This window comes from Oculina patagonica, chromosome 6, assembly GCF_052425735.1.
Source record: "Oculina patagonica isolate OP01 chromosome 6, crgOcupat, whole genome shotgun sequence".
Taxonomy (NCBI): Eukaryota; Metazoa; Cnidaria; class Anthozoa; order Scleractinia; family Oculinidae; genus Oculina; species Oculina patagonica.
In genome coordinates, this window is record NC_135763.1 from 13181706 (window position 1) to 13202112 (window position 20407).

At 40.4% G+C, this 20407-nt stretch overlaps 1 protein-coding gene and 1 pseudogene across 2 annotated transcripts; one reads left to right on the forward strand and one right to left on the reverse strand.

Annotated features, from left to right (window-relative positions):
- Positions 1–1291: 1291 nt before the first annotated feature.
- On the reverse strand, positions 1292–2744 carry LOC144657372 (uncharacterized). The gene has a single exon (XM_078517720.1). It carries the CDS (start codon positions 2658–2660, stop codon positions 1671–1673), a length of 990 nt encoding a protein of 329 aa, XP_078373846.1. The 5' UTR covers positions 2661–2744; the 3' UTR covers positions 1292–1670.
- Positions 2725–18693, forward strand: LOC144657321 (uncharacterized; annotated as a pseudogene). Its single transcript, XR_013571502.1, has 13 exons — positions 2725–2795; positions 2890–2979; positions 5176–5301; positions 5872–6042; positions 6644–6829; positions 9294–10220; positions 11669–11705; positions 12169–12193; positions 13215–13511; positions 14222–15592; positions 15992–16405; positions 17312–17470; positions 17801–18693. The product of XR_013571502.1 is annotated as an uncharacterized LOC144657321 (transcript).
- The last annotated feature ends 1714 nt before the right edge of the window (positions 18694–20407 follow it).

The following is a 20407-nucleotide window of genomic DNA, read 5'->3' on the forward strand; positions in this document are numbered from 1 at the left end:
TATCCGCAACTTCTTAGCGACTTAAAATTTACTTGAATCCCTAAAATTTGTACAACTTTCCATCCAAAACAAAAGTTTATGGTGATTTATAATGCACACTTGATTGAAGCTGACAGAAATCCTATGGGTGTCAGTCACTAGTCGCAGTATGGACATCCCCTCAAGAAAAACATTTCTCTCTCCAGCCCTCAGATGCTGTTGTGGGGACCAACAATTGGGTTTGAATTGCTGTGAGAAGTCCTCGGGACAAATATTGAAAGAAATAGCACTACCATCTTGTGTGGACTGTTTGTAAAACCCAGGGTGCATTTACAGTGATAAGTGAATCCTGCCGGATTTCAATAACTTGTGAACTCTGCTCAATCAATAGTTGGGCAGTTTTGCTGCTATCAATATTAGCGACCTTCAGATTGGACTACGAGTACGGGATTGAGTCGGAGTACGAGTTTTCAAACCAAATTTGTGTGCCTCCAATAATCACTTATCACACCAATCTTATCCCTAACGTTTGTTTATGTGTAATTAGTCAGCAACAGGGAAGAGTTATAGTTCAGGGGATACAATCGTGGTGAAATTCCAAAGTCGTACTCGTACTCGATCTCGTACTTGTAGTCAAATCTGAAGGTCGCTATTATTGTCTAATCAGCAGACCTCTCAGGAAACAGAAGTCTACTTCAACTTGTTCAAAAAGTCATGTCTGTCAGTTGTGATTGGTCGATTTCAAACCATTTTGATTGTTTCCTATTTTTTCTACAAGGGTTAGTGGCTGTTGCCATAATTATGACTGATGAAAGCAAAAAATGCAATGTTGTCAGTTGTGTTTTGAACTTCACAATAAATTATAATACTTTAGAGTTCTTGTGTTATTGAAAGTTACAGAAACGTTGGTGATGCTGAAGATCATTGTTTCAGTTTGGTGTGGTTTTCAAAAGCATGCTGCGTAGTACGGGTGTAAAATAATTATTGTAACATTTGGGATATGTGAAAGCTGGCATGAAGATAATTAACTTTTGCATAGAACTATGAACTCCTTGGCATATCTAGTTTGGAGTGCGCTCTGGTATACAGTTATTGCTGTGGTAGCATGAAAAATATGTCAACCCCAATCAATAATAATTATTATCCTTTCATGTGAAAACATCAAGAGTTTGGTTTCTGCAAGAGGTTCCCTTTAGTGAAGTGGACTAGAAGAAAATGTTTTCCTTGTGTACACTGACTTTTGTCCACTAATCTCTTTTCTAAAAGGGCCATTCCATTTTTTTTTCCCCCCCCCCCCCCCCCCAGGTTTTCTGAAGGGACTTTGAAAATCATTTCTGAGGGTAGCCCTGTCTGCATTCTTTGATCTTCCAAATATTTCTGAAGGGGTTTTTGGAGAGTTGGCTTTTTTCTGAAAGGGTTTTTAAAAAACCAGGTTATTTCTGAAGGAGGCTATGATGTCAGCACTTTGATCTTTTTTTTCTTAAGGGGTAAATTTTGACTTACCTGATCAGTAGAGGTGGGGTTGGGGGTCGAATATAAAATGGAATGGCCCAAAGTCTGTCAGATATGACAAGTCCTCTTGCCAACAGAATGTTTTTACCAATTTTGATAAATGTCTTTGTTACGTATACAACATATTCACAGTGGTTATATTACTACTTTTAAATTATACCATTATTACTTCCGACCAGTTAAAATCCAGGTCTGTGCTTTTTCTTTCCTTTTCCAGTTTTCTTTCCTTTCTTGGCTTCAATCTTTTCTTTAATGTTTTTCTGTCTCTGTTTCTGTTTATCATCGGCCTGTTTCTTTTGGTGTTGAACTCTCTCCTTCCATTGTTTTTTGCTTTTCGTCTTCAACTTCTCTCTCTTTTTAATAGCCTTCTTTAAAAGTTTAGGGTCGTCATGTTGTTTTATCCCTTCTGCTTTTTCAATCGCTTGACTCCAGGAGTGTTTCTCCTTGAACTCCTTGGCTTTCTCTACGTCTTCTTTTGCTAACGTTTCCAGCTTTTTCTTTCGAGCTTCAGCTTTTGCGAGTAATTTTGAGTAGTTTTTCACCTTCGTCCCTGGTCTGGGTTCTTTCTTAGCTTCCAAGAAATCAAATTTGCTGAAAACGACTTCTCCACTTTCGTTCAGTATTTTGCTGCTCGGTGATGAGTCCTGTTTTCCAAAACTTTTCGAGTCCTTAACTGAAGCCATTTTTTGATTGTTCTCTTTAACTTCCTTTTTCGATTTCTTCTTTCGCGGATGCTGTTCATCTCTCTTTCCATTTTCTGCTTTTCGTTTTCTCTGAAAGTCTTGTAATCTTGCATGAAGGCGAGATCTTAGTTCATCAAGATTTCCGCTTTTAACCTTTTCGACACTAAAGCTACCCTTAGCTATTTTACCTTCTTTATTCTGTTCACTGTGGCCTGAATTTGTAGCATTTTTTTCTGCCTCCTTCTGTATTTCATGAATGGTTTTGTGCTGGTTCGGATCGAGTCTTGCACGCTTAGCTTTCCTTGACGCTTCTTTAATAGTTTGTTTGGGGGCTTTCTTTTGACGATTTTTGTAAAACTTGCTCGCTTGCTCTTCATCATCAACAGGAAGATAATGCTTTACTGGTATCAGCTCAATCAAGGAGTTAAAATACGCTGAATGGCTTCCAAGACGCTTTTCCAGTTCAAGTTCATTTTCGTCCGCCATCTTACTTTCCACATGTGCTCGAGCCTCGCACCGATGATCCTTTCCGATTGGCTATTGATTTTGATTTAGCGAACGCGCATGGCCATGTGATCAGACCAGGCGGCTTTCAAGATGGCGGACGCTGGTTTCTTTCGGGTGAGGGGAAGTTTAAACATTGTATTTCACTTTTTTGCTTTATGTTTTTCGGGTTTTGACAATTCGAATACTATGGAGTGTTTTCTTCCTACAGGGCACAAGTGCGGAACAGGACAACCGATTTCTTGACAAGCAGAAGAAGTTGTTAAAATCGATGCGTTTTGACGATGTTCTAAATAAAAAGGTAAGCCAATGAATTGCGGTTTGATCTTGTGTTTTTAATAAACTTAAATTTAGCTTGTTTTAACGAACATTTTATTCTTTAAATGAAAGACTTGCGAAACGTTCAGACAAGGTGGTCATAAATTTGCAAACTTACTGCAATCTGCGTTCCGTATTCAGATAAACGCTACAGTAAATTAAACTTTACTCACCATATGCTTAAAGACCTTAAACTTTTCAGTTAGTATAAACGCAGATTTATTCGAAATGCTGAAGAACTGCTTAACAGGACAAGAACTGCGTGGCTTTTGGTGGATACAGCCAGTCACTGAACATTCAGCTCCTTGTGATAATTCTGGGGAATTACAAATCACATCTGCTAGTCCCTGTCTAATTTAGCAACAGATGCCTATTTTAATGGTTTGTCAGCGCAATATAAAACCATACAGGAAGAATGTGACTGTAGTTTGCAGCAAGTTACACAAAACTATGCTTTTTTAGTTTTCTTTCAACATGCAAGTGGTTTATTGTAACAGTCTGAACAATAGAAATATATAATGTTAAAAGAAGTCAATTTCTTCTGTATTGACTCAATAATTTTGGTGACATGATCACTATTTCTACGTAGTCATCCTTACTGAAATAATGTTTAGCGTATTACGGTACTATCACACTAAAGTTTGTCATGGAGCAGTTTTTAATGAGTGTTGCAAAACCAAAGCCATTGGAATCCAGTCGTTTCAAGACAAAGTTGTTTCGAGACAAGTCGTTTTAAGACAAGTTGAGGTCGATTCGATACACATATAAAGTCGATTTGATACAAGATCATGTTACTTGAAGTCCTTAATAGAATACTATACTATATACGGTAAATGACCAAAGAAACCTTTAAAGACATACTCACTCAAGCAAACATAAACCTCCGTTGTAAATGAAACAAGCCCATATCCAAGCCTCCTCCACAATGATAACACACAAAACAGGACCAAGTTTTGTATTTTTTTATTGTTTTTTAGCTCAACAGGCAAATGTGACGGCTTTACGTCTATACTGAACTTTTCTCAAGTTTATCCTGTATTGAATCAACTTAAATTTGTATCGAATCAACTTAACATGTGAATCAAATTGACCTCGAATTGTCTCGAAAGGACATGTCGCAAAACAACTTTGTCTCGAAACGATCCTAAACCAAGCAATCACTCTAGCCAATTGCAAAGGATGTAAACAATCCAATGAACCAATTAAAACTCAGAGCAAATACATGTAGCCGGGGGTGAAGCTTGGAAAAACCAAAGTGACAAGTCACAATTGGGTTGGCTTTACTTATGGTTGTTTTAAAAAGAGGCACAAATTTTTTAAACCATTCACTCAGCATAGTAATGCAAAACCAAAGCAAGTACAAATTATTTTTGATATTCTTGGTTTTCATGTTACGTCATAAAATTCTGAAATCAAAATTCACTAGGCCTGCTAAATTTTCCTTGCCATTAGGCAAAAGATAAGCTAAAAATATATATATTTGCAAATTTCCAGATCGATAGTGTCATTCGTTTTTAAAACAGAGCATTTTGAATATTTGAGTATTCCGTCGTATGTGACATCAAGCTGAGTGCCGTGACAAAGCTGTTTTGTTTGAAAAAAGGCCTTTCCTTTCCATTTTGAGCAAATTGAACAATTCAGATAATATAAGTGGTGTTTATGTGAAAGTGTACTAGTCTTAAGCCAAGGATAGCCACTGTTGTAAACAGAACTGAGTTCCAGATGGTTTCTCTGACATCACGGCGGCCATATTTGTGTCCCTCAGAAGGACACAGTTATGAAATCTCCATACTAAGCTTTATAAATTTGCGTGGAAAGGTTTGGACAATAATTCGCGAACAGTACACCGCACAGACCCGAAACTTGGAGAAATTGTTTATCTACTTATCATCTACTATATTTGAAATTCATAGCTTCTGTAGTGGAATGGTTTCGAATTTATTTTTTGATTGTGTGACAGTGAAAACCAGCAATTCAAGTGAGAACTGCTCTGTGTAGCTCGTGCATACCATTTATGTCTTTCGTTGAATCATAAACTTGCTTATTTCAATTTAAAGCAAAGGATTGTAAGTTTGTGGTAAAGGCTCTTCTTTTGTTGACCCTGTTTGATAATTTCCAAGCAAACCCTTCTTGTATAATATAACATGATTACATCTTCTTTGATTCATTTGCATATCAGGTTGACATGGAAAAAGTGAATCTTGATGTAATAAAACCTTGGATAACAAAGAAGTTGATTGAGATCCTTGGAGTTGAAGATGATGTGGTTATGCAGTATGTTTTAAATATGCTGGAGTCAGAAAAGGTAAACCAGTAGATGTGTTATGTCAATGTCCATGTAAAAGCCGCACCCATTGATAAGCCGTACCCCTGATTTGGAAGCTTAAATTTTGAATGATTTTTTACTTCATATGCACTTTAATTATTGTCAACATGAAAAAGACTTCATAAATTTGAGCTAAAAAACTCCACACTCAGTGATAAATAGGCAATTTCTTTGCAGTATTCCTGAAAAATTACTTAATAATTTAACTTTGTAGCAATGCTCTGATTGATGCTTACAAATCTCCATGCACAGATAACAGTGAGATACCATGGTTCTCTGTAATGACTGTTGTGTTATATCAGGGCTCCAAATTGCAACTGATCTGATATGCTCGCCTATGCAACTAACATTTCATCAGTGATTAAAAATTCTGGTTTAGTCGCCAATATGACTAAAACTTTGCATTTGGCGTCTATCTTTTTCCATTTAGTTGCTCAGTGGCATTTTTATTTTATTTTGAAACCCTGATATATATATGTTCATTTTAAGTACCAAATTTTTATAGTGCAAACAGCAAATACAAATTCAAGTGTCTTTTTTCTGTTTTAGAATCCCGATCCAAGGTTTATGCAGATTAACATAACTGGGTTCCTGCAGTCCAAAAATGCTCGGGAATTTATGAAGGAGCTGTGGAGTCTTCTTGTGAGTGCACAAGAAAACATAGGAGGGATTCCTTCTACATTCTTGGAGAAAAAAAAAGAAGAAATCAAACAAAGAAAGGTCTGTATGAGGAGAATATTATCAGAATCTTCTGCTAATTACAACGCTCTAAAAAATAAATATTGTTATATGACCTGTTACCAGTGTCATTATGCATCTAAAGTTTCACACTTGCTTTGTGAAATTGTTAATTTAACCAAGAGTTTCTTTTATGAAGTTGTGTCTTCTGTGAGTAACCATGGATTGTTATCTTGCGCATGGAAGTTTTCTTGATTTTCGTAGTTTTCTCAAGATATACGTAACAATACTATGGGTGGGAGGCATGATGAACTAATGGTTAGTTTGCTGGACTCCAGCCAAGGTCATTGTGTTTCATTGTTGTGGAAGACCAATTACTCTCATGGTGCTTCTCTCTCCACCAAAGTGCATAAATTTAATACTGGGTGGTGGTGGTTGGGGGGGGGGGGAGGGAAATGACCATTATCCTGTGATGGACTAACATCTCATCCAGTGCAGGGAGGGGAGTGGGAATTCTTCAGTTCACTTCCTGCTTCTGAAACCGTAGATTATTAGGTGCCTGCCTGATGAGTCACTAGACTTAAATACAGACTAAACCATTTTACTAATAATGCTAAATATTTTACCATTGTTATTTTTTTAGCTGGAACAGGAACGCATTCAAGCTAACTTACAAAAATACCAAGGAGATCAGCAACAAATAGAACCAGACAGCACAGCGACAGATGACCTTGTAGCCAATGCAAATGGATCAGCTGCTGCGACAGGTGACATCAGTGAAGAAATACGAAAAGCCAAAGAAGTGGCACAGGCATTGGCAGGAAAAGATGTGAGCATTTGATTTGTGCTGTTGTCATTGTTATAAATTTGTTTTATTAGCCTATAAAAGTCATGTCTGTTCAAATGCAAAGGTTTGTGCATGGTATTTTAATTCATACAGCAGCTGTGCAATAAGCAAATTTAGTGCTGAAGCAGGTACACTGTTGATAATTCAACCAATTATTATTTGTGGATGACAATACAAGTTTCGTCATTTTTTTTTTTAAATTAATGACCAGTACATTAGGTCTTTACCTCTGTATGCAATTATGGTTATGCAGTTTCTTATGCTGTTGAATACAGTACTCAGGACGCGGAAGACCGAGCCCGGAGGGACGGACGCGGAAGAGGGACCGCGCCCGAAGGGGGACCGCGGGCGGGCTGGAGGACCCAGGCCGCGCGCCCGGGAAGGGCCCAGACAATCCCGCGAACATGTAATATCCTCTATTTAATACAGACGCCAAAGAGGCATAGAGAGGTGTCTGTATTTAGAAGTGTCTGTAAGGAAAGGATTGACAGCCCTTGTGTGTTGAGAACCTGAGCATTATGTCATGTGAATTAAAACTCAGGCCATTAGCTTTGTAGACAGTCAGGTCCCTATCTGTTTAGATTTTATAAAGGATTTCACTGGATCAAAGCACAAAGTTGCAAAAGACAGTAACCTTGGGGTACTAACCCTCAATGAATTCCTGTGATTTATTGATGAACTGTGACAAAAAGTTGTTCTTAAAACATAGGGTGTCTTTGCTGGAGTACTCTTTTTCTCTTTATGCCCATGTATTCCCGAAATTGAGCTTGTCAGAAATGTTCTCTTTTGTTGGCATGAACTGCCAGGATTTTATTTTCTACAACAAATAGGAAAATAGTCATTCATGGAAATCATTTGCACGTTCACATTAGTTCTTCAAAGTGCTACAAAAGTCATTTCATATCATTTACTGTACCCTCACAATAGTGTATAAGATGCACCATATTTACTAGTTGAATAAATGCTGCCCTCTAATGTGGGTCATGCATGACAGCTTAAATGTAAACAATTATTGCTGCTCTTGAAAAAGCACCACATCCCTGAAACAACTAAGTGGCACTATAAATTTGAAACATTTGAGCTCTAGAGAAAGGCTTACCATGCAGCCACTTGACTTGTACCATAAAAGAGACGGTGATGTTAATAAGGGAATAAAATGACTTTTTGAGGGAATATTGTTTATTTGCGCCCGCGTAGTGTCATTTGTGGCCCGAGCGCAAGAGCCACAAATGACACTACAAGGGAGCAAATAAACAATATTCCCGAAAAAAGTCGTTTTATTATCATTATTATCTATATACAAGGCCAAATAACATCCAGATAGGTAACAAATGCATTTAATGAAGTTAACATTTTCGATTCAATAACACAAGTACTTCGTCGAAAAATGAAAATTTTACACGATACTACTGAGGCCTATGTCTTATTGTGCAGTTGTAGTATAAAAGAGCTAGCTGCAGTGTCTCTGAAAATAATAATTAAGCAATGGGTTGAATCATGGATAATAATACTTTACAAACTTACATTTTCTGATTGAGCTTCGGCGTAAAATTCCTGCAACTGCTTTAGCTAAATTAGTTCGAACGGGAATACAATTCAAGTGAACGATGTTTCGTTTCTCGCAAGACAACAAGAAGTTGCTCTCTTTGTCTCTTTGCCTTGTACATTTGCATAAATCCGATTGTTTGGCCGCATTTTATCCCATTTACAACAAATAGACTTTGAGTTTTCTTTCCGAACACAATTCTCTTCGCAAGAAACTGTTCGAGGCTGCGTTAACTTCAAAGCTTGCTGTACGCGTACGCACCTGAATGGTTTTCCCGCGTCAGCGACGCTGATTGGTTAAAATTAATCTGATGATGAACCGAGAACCAATCAGCTGCAGGGCCGTTAATGCATTAACGGCCCGCTAGGAGTCATTTGCGGCCCGCAAAGCGCGTGTTTTCAATAGGGCGGTCTTTAATTTGGCCGCGTGTATTGATAATAATGACATTTTACTGGGTGCTATTGTTTTGGGATAAAAATAGGTAGTAACATTTCATTTAAATTGTTTCTTTATGAGTTATTAATATGCGCCACATTGGAAAGTAGAAAAATGTATTACATGTTGTGCCAATTTTTGAGTAAAGTATGCATGTATCTACAAGGCAAAATGATTGATCAGTTGACTAAACAGTCATTCAAGTGACTGACTGAAGTAGAACATGGCTCCTTTCCTTCAATGCAGAATAGAAAAGCTATTTTATTATTGTAAGGTAAGCACACATCCCTACTAAAGTTGTGTTGATAGAATAAAAAATTAATTTTTTTTGATAATTTCACTTGCATCCTTTGCATCTGATTACTGACTTGTTCACTTGTCAAGTTTCATTTAACTTTTGTTACACATCATCTCTACAATGCAGGTGATTTTTATTTATCTCTGTTTTTGTTTTGTACCTTACAGAACAGCCCTAGAAGAGGTTACAAAAAATCCAAGCGTAACTCAGATCACTCAGACAGCGATGATAGTGACGACGAAGAGGCAGCTAGAAAAAAGAAAGAAGCTGGCAAAAACACTGAAGAAAAAGCAGAGAGGACTGAGCCTATTTCAGCAGTGAAAGTAAAAAAGGAAAAAGATTCAGATGAGAGATCACCCAGTAAGCTGCTTCAGCCGAAATGGAGGTCACGCCTCATGTCATCAGCTGCACGGCCAGTCGACAGAGAAAAACCAGGATGGGACAAAGAACATATGCAAAATGTTGCTTTCACTAACACACCAGATGTAAATGTTGTCTTAACTGGAGATTCCATTATTAAAGGCCTGACTCGTTACACCTGGATCTGGAAAAAGTACTTTGCCCCCCTCAAATCCCTTAACTTCGGCATTGGTGGTGACAGAACACAGCACGTTTTGTGGCGACTTCAAAATGGGGAGATCGAGTGTGATCCAAAAGTCTTTGTGGTACTTTGTGGCACAAACAATGTGGACAAAAACGGTGCAAGTGAAATCGCTCAGGGAATATTAGCCATTGTTGATTTCATTCGTAACAAAAAGCCAAAAGTAAGCATTGTTGTCTGCGGGATTCTCCCAAGGGATTTATTCCCTAATTCACGACGAGACAAAATTGATGAAGTCAACGAGGAGCTGTTTGAGTACATAAGCTTTTCAGATGAGCTGCGTGATGAGAATGTTTATTTCCTGCCACCAGGGAAGGGCTGGACTTCTAAGGGAGGCAAGCTCGATGAATCCCTTTACTTCACTGATCACTTGCATCTTGTGGAGGACGGAGATGAGAAGCTTGCTAAAGCAATTGCTCGTTTGGTGAAAGAGCTTCTTGAGGCTGATGAGTCTGAAGAAGACAGCTCTGTTTCTCGTAAGAAGCAGATCAAGGTACATAAGACTTCAGTTTATTTCCCGACAGCCAAATTTTGAAGCAACTGCCGTCAGTATAAAATTACGTCAATTGATATTGTAAGCAATAATTTTCTTTTCCCTGTTTACCCAGCTGAAGGGCTAATGACGATGCTACGTGTAGATCTCAGCTTCAGTTGGCTTAATATGCAATGCTTTCTGTTCTTTTTTATCATTGTATGAGTTGTTGTTGTGCAGTGTTGTAGTCACTTGTTACACAAATGTACGTGAATGGAGCCTTCGTATTTTTGTTTTTTAATCAGTAACTTTCAAAGTAAAAATTTTAGCATTTATTCAATTTCTAAGATGTTTGTAGACTCCAAACTAAGTTCATGTACTAGTCAAATGCATGGTGACCTAATGTGTCAGCTTGCAATCCAGAGGTTGAAAGTTAGACTCCTCTCAATGTTCTTGAGATGTGTTTGGGGGGAAAGAAACACGACTTTTTATTCCCAGGTGAACTGTATAAATACATGTACTTGTTGGTGCAGGCAAATTGTTAAGGCACCTTGGCACAATGCTGACAAGCATTTCATTCTTGGGGGAGTACAAAGAACATAATAATGCAAGTTAATGTTATCCTGGGGGTGCCTCTAAACACCCCGGGTGGCCTGGGTTTGATTCCCAAACCCGGCATTGTGTGACATTTCAGGTGTTGTTTTCTCCTTCATAGTAAAAACAGGCATGGAAACACAGAACCATTCAGAACTATTCTTTTACTAGTTTACTGCATGCTTCCCAACAGCATTTTATTGTTTCTTATACTATTACCATAATTTTTCTGTGACATTGATAGATTTGTGTACTTTAGGCTGTATTCATGTAACTTGAGCTTAGAAATGTTTTTGTTTTACATCTTGCCTTTAGCCTCATGTAGTTTAATTTTCATTTAAATTTTATTAATTCTACATCATTGAATTTTCAACTATACTGGCTTGCTTTTTATTAGAACTATTTCAATCAGTATAAATTAGTGACATTACTAGAAATATGTGCCATCAGGCTTTTAGCCAGGTGGGAGTCTGGGAGTCCTATGGAAGGCCACTTTTCAGAGAAAATTAATAATGAAAAACTGTATATAGGGGCTTTTTTAGCAAATTTGGAGATCTTTAGATACCTTTGCACTGATAACTGCAGAAAAACACATTTCATACTCCTTAGGCCCTTCTATGGGCACAAAGCTAGGCCTTATAAAAATTTTGGACTCCCACTTTTTAAATCCTGGCTAAAAGCCTGTGTGCCATTTGTGTTTGTTAACTTATCGGTAAAAGAATGCATACATTTATTTTTTTCCAGTAAGGAAAACCGATTTTTTTTATTGCACTGTTGTACTGATTACTTGAGTGAGCCCCACTGTTATCCATCATTAAGTATTACATTTACAATTTGAACTTACATGTATAATGTTCTTCATTTACTTTCTTTAGCAAAAAGAGATTGAAGAAGCTCAAAAGGCTAAAAAAGGTAACTGTTTTGTAGATGTAAATTAATACAGTAGAACCCCGATAACTCAAACAACCCCGCTAACTCAAACAATTTTCCATATTTCCCTTGATCAAAAATTGGGCCAAATTTACCCTGATAACTCGAATTCTAGTTCTTGAGCTTGCCATGGTTGCCCATTGAAATATCCCATTAGCTCTTCTTGTCGTGTAATCGGATTTAAACACCTATCAGACAGTCATTTTCCACTCTTATCATAAAAAAGTATGATAGAGTAAGAGTTTCTGACAAGATTAGTTCAATTTGCACTGTACTGTGTACAGAAGTGCTGAAAAATCAATAAACTGTTAATTATTAACTCAGCAAATTGAATATTCATTCGACCATAATAACTCGAAACCCTGCTAACTCGAACTGTTTTTGGTCGTCCTTAAGTTTGTTTTGTTTTACTTATGATACATGTTTTTTTTTCTTTTTTCTGTAGAAGCTGCTGAAGAGAAAGATGCCAAGTAAGTTTTCTATATTGTGACCTGTTTAAAGTGTGTAAAAGCGACATTTTACTTTCGTCCCCATAGCCCTTTTCGCCTCCCAGGCTTAGCCGGTGGGGCCTTGGCACGAGAAATGAAGGGCTCCAAGGACATAGGTTTTTTAAATTAATTCAATTTTTTTGATTGGCTGTTTGAAACAAAGAAATCTTAAATGGAAGTCAAAAACGCTATGACTCTCTCACTCAGAATAATAGGAACATCACGACTGCATAAAAGAGGAACGGAATACCGTATTTTCTCATTCGCCGGACCCCGATTAACGCCGGCCTCGTTCGCCGGGTCTTTTTTTTTTTTCGCCGGGGGTTTTCCCGGTTTTTTTTTTTCTCTTCCCTTCGGGGACCCCCTATCCCCCTAGTACTAGAGTCTAGGACTGGAAATCCTGTGTCCTCAGAGCACTTCGTTTCCCATGCCAAGGCCCCACCGGCTAAGAGAAAAGAAAGGGCAAATAATTATAAAATGAGGAATAATAAACCAAAGAAGAACAAAGGTGGTTAAGATTAGGGAAGAAAGAGAAGGAAGGATTACGAATGACTCCACCGCGGTCAAACGACAGAAATATGCAAAAAATAAGAAAAGTACTGCAAAGATAAGGTTTTTAATTTCGATACATAACCGGTATCCTAAGGGTTTACTAAGTTTTTTGGAGCTTTACTAAAAAAAGTTCTACGTGTTTGAAAATAGCGATATGCGGACTTGTCGGCGCCATTTGTCAAAGCACCTTTGGTTCGGATGCGAAACATTTAAAAAGTAAAAACACTGGTTTACCTAAAGGAAATGGGATTATGTTTTCACTCGGCAATTATTTTTATCTATCTTTGCTCGTAATAACACTTCAATTTGAACAAAAAACGGTGAAATGGAAAGAAAATCTGCCTGAGACGTTTGACTGTGGTGAAACGAATGACAAACTTTATTTTGGTTAGATGCGCTATCCGTGATATGGCTCGTTGTTTAACCTCTGGTGTGTTTTGTGAAATTTCAGAAGAGACCATTCCAGCTCTCGTTCACGGTCAAGGTCACGCTCAGGAGAAAGAAAACGATCAGGTGACAAAAAAGGACGCAAGCGCAGTCGGTCCAAGTCCTCCGCTTCTCGCTCCCGTTCCCGGTCATATTCCAAGTCACGGTCACGCAGTCGGGAAAGACGAAGACGGTCTTGTTCTCGCTCGCCCCGTCGTGTTTCTTCGTACAACCGAGGTCGGTGGTCGCCCTTCAGACGTCGCAACGCGCCATCTCCAAGAAGGTGGTCGCCTCCTAGACGAAGGTCACCGCCTCGCCGAAGGTACGTCTTGAACACTTGATAACTTGTAAAGTTGACCTCACGAGGGGGTCTTCGGTTTCCGCAGGAGCCTATTACTCGGAACGTGCAACTTCCGTATATTTTTGCAACGGCGTTTAAACAAGTAAAGTTAATTTTTAGCTAAGCCTCTCCCGCGAAAAATTACTGCTTCCGATGAAGTCAGGTACTACTTTGCGAGGAAATACTGAAATCATCGCTTGAGATGCTGCAAGACACGCCGAGAAAGTTTTCTAGCATGTATCCACTATGTTAACTTCTTGTGTTTGGCTGTCCGAAACCAATTCGCGGGAAAATGTGATCTAAAAAAATAGCTCGACTTTTGAAAACGCCGTTTCACAGACGCAGTACGGAAGTTGCACGCTTCGGATCGATTTTAGTCAGAAAATGGATGCACTGGAAAATTTGAAATGCAAGGCAGGTACAAGGCATTTTTCTCCATGTATTTCGGTCGCATTATCTGTATTAAAAACAATTTTTAGGATCGTTTTGTTACCTTACGCTAAGCGCGGCTAGCTAATGCTGCCCAAAGGGACCACTGACCAATCACAGTTCACTTTGGTTATCGTTATGGACCGCGACATTCTGGTGACGGAAGCACTGCAAAGTTTCTTTAGTGTTTGGGGTGCTTTAAACGTTTCGTTTTTCTTATAACAATTTGTAATTAAAGCAGCTTTTTGGTGCGTTGTTTCCAGGTCTCGTTCTCGGTCACCGCGCCGAAAGCCACGTCGATCTCCATCTCCTCGCCGCCGGTCACGCTCTGAATCAGCATCGTCACGGTCACGCTCTGCAAGTTTCAGCTCTCGTTCGTCACGCTCGCGCTCAGGCTCTCCGCGCGCCGAAACATCACGCAAAGAGAAAAAAGAGAAGGGTAAAGACAAGGAAAAGGAGGTCAAAAAGGAAAAAGAGGAACAGAAAGAGGATGAGAAAGGAAAAGAAAAGGAGAAGTCTCCGAGTCCCGCAAAAACTAAAGCTAAGGAGTCTCCAAGTCCGCCGCCCACACATCACCGATCAACTTACAAAAAACAGGAACAACATCAGTCGCCTGTAAAACAGCCTTCCCCGTCATCATCGTCATCATCTGCCTCACCCCCACCCCCTGAGGTCAAGCAAGAGAAAGAAGAGAAGGAGGAGAAAGAGAAATCGCCGCCATTACCCAAATCCAAAAAAACTACAAGTCGCCGCTACCGCAAACACTCACCATCACCCTCCTCATCAGAAGGGGAGTGGTCACCAGAGAGAAAGAAGAAAACTGACTCTTCTAAAGATCGCAGGAGGGAACGAGAGAGAAGTGAGTCTCCACGAGATAGGAGGAGGAAGCGCAAGGATTCCTCACCCTCCCCCAGAAAGAGAAGAAGAGACGACTCACGATCACCCTCCCCTCCCAGACGAAACCGAAGAGAACATTCCCGTACACCGTCTCCTCCCCGAAGACGACGCCAAGATATTCGCTCCTCTTCTCCCCGAAGGAGGAGAAAATCCGACTACTCGCCATCACCTCCCAGGGATAGACGTCGACGACCGGAGCCATCCCCGCCACGGGGCAGAGAACGTAGAAAAGAAAGGATGTCGCCGCCGCCCCCTCGTAGACGCCGTCGGTCAAGTTCGTCGCCTCCCGCGACTCGTCGGGTAGAGTCGTCACCACCATCGGGTCGCCGTCGGATGGAGAGGTCGCGATCAGGCGATAAAGCGCGGAAAGAGCGTCGCCGATCTCCAGAGCCCGAGAAAGAAGCTGGTCGGAGAAGGAAGCGTTCCGAGAGATCTCGGTCGTCCTCTGGCTCGCCAGAGCCCCCACAGAAATCTCAGGCCGAGACTGAGTCGGCGAAGAAGTCAAAGACACGTGAAGCAAAACGATCATCGTCATCTTCTGCCTCTCCCGAACCGCCGCCGACTTCTGCGAAAAAGAGATCGAGAGATACTCGAGAATCTCCCGTCAGATCCCCTCCTAAAGAGCCATCCAGATCGAAAGGAGAGAGGAGGAGACGGTCGCGTTCGGCCTCGCCTCGCGTGGATAGTCGGGATCGCAGACGAGTGGTACAGAAGTCACCCTCCATGTCACCCGAAAGGTAAGGGTTTTATACCAGAACGTTATTATGATGTACAATGATGGCGGAATAGGGATTATGTGCAAATTAAATTTTGACTTTTTTTTTTCCTTATTTTCTGCGCTGCAATCAGTAAGTGTTAATCTTTTACGGTTACTGTATTGAAATTGTACGATATATTTTGGGTTCAATAATAAAATTATGGCAAGTATAGGTTATATGATAGGTGCTAGTAGACTAGCTTTGTAGCGTTCTTTATCACTAAGTTTGGGGTAGCCTGGAAGCGAGCTCTCTAACCTCCTACCCCTATAAGAGCTTGTTTGCAGACTAAGGTTGAGGAAAGAATATTTTGGAAATTGTAACACCGCATAGGTCTGCCATAAGTTTTGCCAAAAGGTTATATATCGCGTTGCTTTTCAGACCCAAAAGTCGAAAATCAGCACAAGTTGAGTCGGCCTCGCCTGTCCGTAAAACCAAGTCTCGTACGAAGCGCTCGGCGTCAGCTTCGCCTCCACCTAAGGCTGCCAGGACCCACGGCTCAACACGTTCACCTTCATTGTCTCCTGAACCAGAAGTTAAACCCAAATCTCGCGCTGCCAAGCATCTCCCAAACCGTCTGCTTCACCAGAACCTCGTCAACAACCCCGCTCGGCCAAGCGAAGTCCCTCGGGATCTCCGCCACGTGAACGGGTCAAGCGTAAGGCAGCTGTCAAGAGGTCGTCAAGTGAGGACAAGTCTCCAGAGCCCCCCGCCAGAAAGGCCCGCCGAAGCCCCTCTGTACCTGAAGAAGAGGCACCAAAGAAGTCCCCTAGTAAATCGCCGCCACCTGCTAAGGTAATAACTTTCACAGTGGTGCTTTAATTTGGCCATTTGAGATTGATCAGTTTTCTAGCCCTACTTTCAACATGGCAAAATAAATACTATAAAGTATCAGGGCGATATCGTTGTTACAGCGCTTGCTATATACGTATTCTCCTGATTAACCGCCTAGACTACAAAGCTGAGTTTTCAAAAAACGCTCCCGGCGTGCTGCGTTCGGTGTTTGAACCCGACCATTCTCGTCCCCATAGCGCTTTCGTTTCTCTTAGCCGGCTGGGCCTTAGCACGAGAAAACGAAGGGCTCTGGGTACACAGGATTTCCAGTCCTAGATTCTAGGACTTCCGGTCTTCATGTATGCAGTCATGACGTTTCAAAAGAATGTATGAGAGAGTCGTTACGTTTTCGACTTCCGTTTAGGAATTCTTTGTTACAAACAGCCAATCAAAAAAATTCGAATTAATTAAAAAATCCTGTGTCCCCAGAGCCCTTCGTTTTCTCGTGCCAAGCCGGCTAAGAGAAACGAAAGGGTTATGGGGACGAGAATGGAACCCGACCTAATAGAACTGATTTTTATCGATGAAAAGGTGTTCTAAATTCATTAAACACCACCGTTAACCCAGTTCAATTTATCCCACTTACACTGTACTCCAGAGCTCATTGTTGTTTGGACAGCATCAAGAACGCGAACTATGGCTAGTTTCAATGTGAAACTTTGCGATTCACGGACTTCCGTTCCTTGGCTCTTTGATTGGCAATACGTTTAAAAGTCAAAACCAACAAAACGTTGCCAATACCTTGAAAATTATCAAAAACTTCGGTGATCAGCAAAAGAAAGATATCTTTTTACCACAATGTAGAAAGAAAAGGAAAAGCACTACACACCACAAAACACTTCTTATTGTGATTTGTTTTATGTTTAGGAGGAAAGTTCAGCCGAGGAACAAGAGAAACCTGAAGAAAAGGAACCCAAAGGAGAAAAGAAGAAGAAACATAAGAAACACAAGAAACATGGCGGCTCAAAACACAAACACAAGCGTTCAAAACACAAGAAACATAAAGAAAAAGACAAGTCACCTGGGGTAAGTAGTGTTTGCAGGGTAACCAGTTCATCACCCACCCCTAGCAGCCAGTCCCAGTTTCCTATGTTCACAATCTGTTTTCCCAGCCAAGCGCGGGCTCCCAGTTGTGGGAACTGGGAACGAGCAAAATCCTAAGACATGCATTCGAAAAAGACGAAGAAAAACTGCGCGCACTCAGTTGACAATTTTCCAACGGCTTATTTTGTCCTACCGACGGGGGAATTAACGAGATGCGATCGGGCCAATGTCAACATTATTTTATAGTTGATAATTGATGTTACTTTAATACTCAGTCTTAGGTGCGAATTTTGTTTTTTCCTTTGTCTTTAGCACTCGGAAAGTATGGACGAAGATGATACAGAAACCCTGGAGAGAAAACTGAGAGAGAAAGCTTTACAGTCCATGCAGAAACACGCTAAATCACCTGAAGAGACAGCTGAACACGACGATGATTGAGCGGATTACTTACCAAGAACTTAAACATTCAAAGACTGATCAGCTTCAAGAGAAAAACACCGCTCTGTAACACCCGTGTACATTTTAAGTGTGCTGCTCGAGTTAGCGTAGCCATCCATTGTATAGAGTATTAACTTTAGGGCTGTATTTGTAAGATCGTCTACCATACTCCCGGAATTTCTGTCCTCTTACTTTCTTCCAGACGCAATAACCGCCAAGCGATGCCTCTAAGAAAACTGATTTTTTTTTTCGCTGCTTTGTGTTTGGAAGAAAGACAGAAGTACAAAATCTCCGGGAGCAGGGTTATGGCCGTGAAGCTCAGTTTAAGCCTGCGTTGCGACGACACCAGGGTTTAGTTTGTTTGTAACGCAGGCTACTCAGTTTAAACGGCGAAACAATCGTGTACTTTTTTCTTAAAACTTGATGGGTGTTACGCCGTGTGAACGCTTCAAAGTTGTGTCGCAGTTCCGCAACTGTTGCGTAAAAACGTCGTACAGCGCATGCTATCAAATGAACGGTTTTCTAGACGTTTTTTTCCTGGTACATCCACAACGTTGCCGCATTTCTAGTGCAACGCAAGTCATTGCTTGTAACAATAAGTAAGAGCAGTGCTACATTTGAACGCTTTTTCAAGCATTTTATTTTCCGTGTTCTTTGAATTTTTTATCTTTCGAGAAAGCGTAACAAGACGAGAAACATAGGATTTTTATGAGTTCTGTTATCTAAGTAAACACGGAATTCAATAAAGTCATTCCTGCGTAATATAATCGATAGACCTGACCCTTTTCTTGCTCGAAAAGAGAAAACCTGATGTCAGCTTTCGGTATTCCTGGTTAACAGGTATTTCTCAACCACACTGAAAGTTCTTTGCGTACCCCAACAATGCTTGTCAACATTTTCTCTGGTTACTCTATTACACGTTACATTGACATCCATCCCTCAGTTAACAGAATATTGTCTTAAAACGAATTGAAACTCTGAAGCTGGATATTGTAAAAGTAAACTCCAGCGGCCCCTTTACTTACCCTGGGCCTGGCCCTTTTTTGATCAGTACATGATTTTGTCCTTTCTACGTGCCTCTGCGACGTATCCCTGTAGTATGACCCCTCATGTGTTCCGACCGTTAAGATGGGAGGATACACAGGTAGGCTCAATTTCCAGCTGCTGTTCAGGAAATGGACCTGCACTCTTTCCGCGCACTTCCTTTTCGGTAAGGAAACGACCAAACTCGAAAGAGCAGCAGAAATAGGGCCTTTTTGCGGAGCTTCCTCGCGCATATGATTTTGATCTACAAAAGATCCAGTACTCCAGTGGTTTTACCTTTACTGTTATCATTTTTTTAACCTTTCCCTGTTTGCCGCGGTCCTGGTGACGGTTTACGAGGTAAGGATAATTTTTCTTTTTGTTTTATCGTTAGGGAAAAACTCGGAACAAAATCATTAACACTTCGTTTCAGGAATCACATTTTTATTTCACTTTCTTTATTATACAAGTTAGGGACCGTTCATTTTTTATGGGGTAGGGGGGCTGGTGGGATTTGATAGATAGTCACTGTTATATATAATGGCCCCCCCTTCTTCATCGAAAATTTTTGCCTGGCTCCCCCTCGAAATCAATTTTTTTTTCGATGACCCCCCCCCCCCCCCCAAAAAAAAAAAAAAACCAAAAACAATCAAGTGAAATTAAAATATATTGAGCCTTGTGAATAAAGAATTTATCAGTGTACAAAACACACATCCTAAATAGCTGGCATTGCCTCAACTGTTTATTGTGGATGTCGTCTGTTAGTATGGGTTGTCTGCACTTGTAACCAATAAGCTGCTGGGTTGAGTTAATGGCATTTGGTACATAACAAAGTAGGGGGGTTCGGGGGCATGCTCCCCCGGGAAAAATTGAATTTTTAGAACCCCAGGAATGTCATTTTGGGCATTCTGGCAATTTTTTTTACTCTTACAGAAGCCTCTTTTTTTACAACACTTAAAAGTACAATTATTTTTAGTGACCCCCCCTTACAGACCATATTTTTTTGGCTGCCCCCCCCTTTAAAGCCAAATTTTTTCGGATGGCCCCCCCTCAAATCCCACCAGCCCCCCCACCCCCCCCCCCCCCATCTCATAAAAAATGAACCGTCCCTTAGAAGCTGATTTTGTGACATTTTTGCGCGAACTTTTCTCTACCAATTTTTCCATTTTATTTCCATTCCGGTATTTTGGTTCTTCAAGAACTACAGAAAATAATACCGTTTTAGTTGAACGGAAATCCTCTGAGAAAATTGACTTAAGAACCCCGATTTGTCCTTTTTACGTCCTATAAAATGTCCACGCATACTGCAGCGTGAAATAACCTGCGATAATCCTTCGCGTTCGTAGTATACCGCGCTATAAGTAGTGATGGAATCGTGTTTCTTTCCTTTATGTTTTACTCTGCACTTGCTGAATAATTAACAGTTAGGTGTGCGAAATTATTTTCCATTGCATCGCG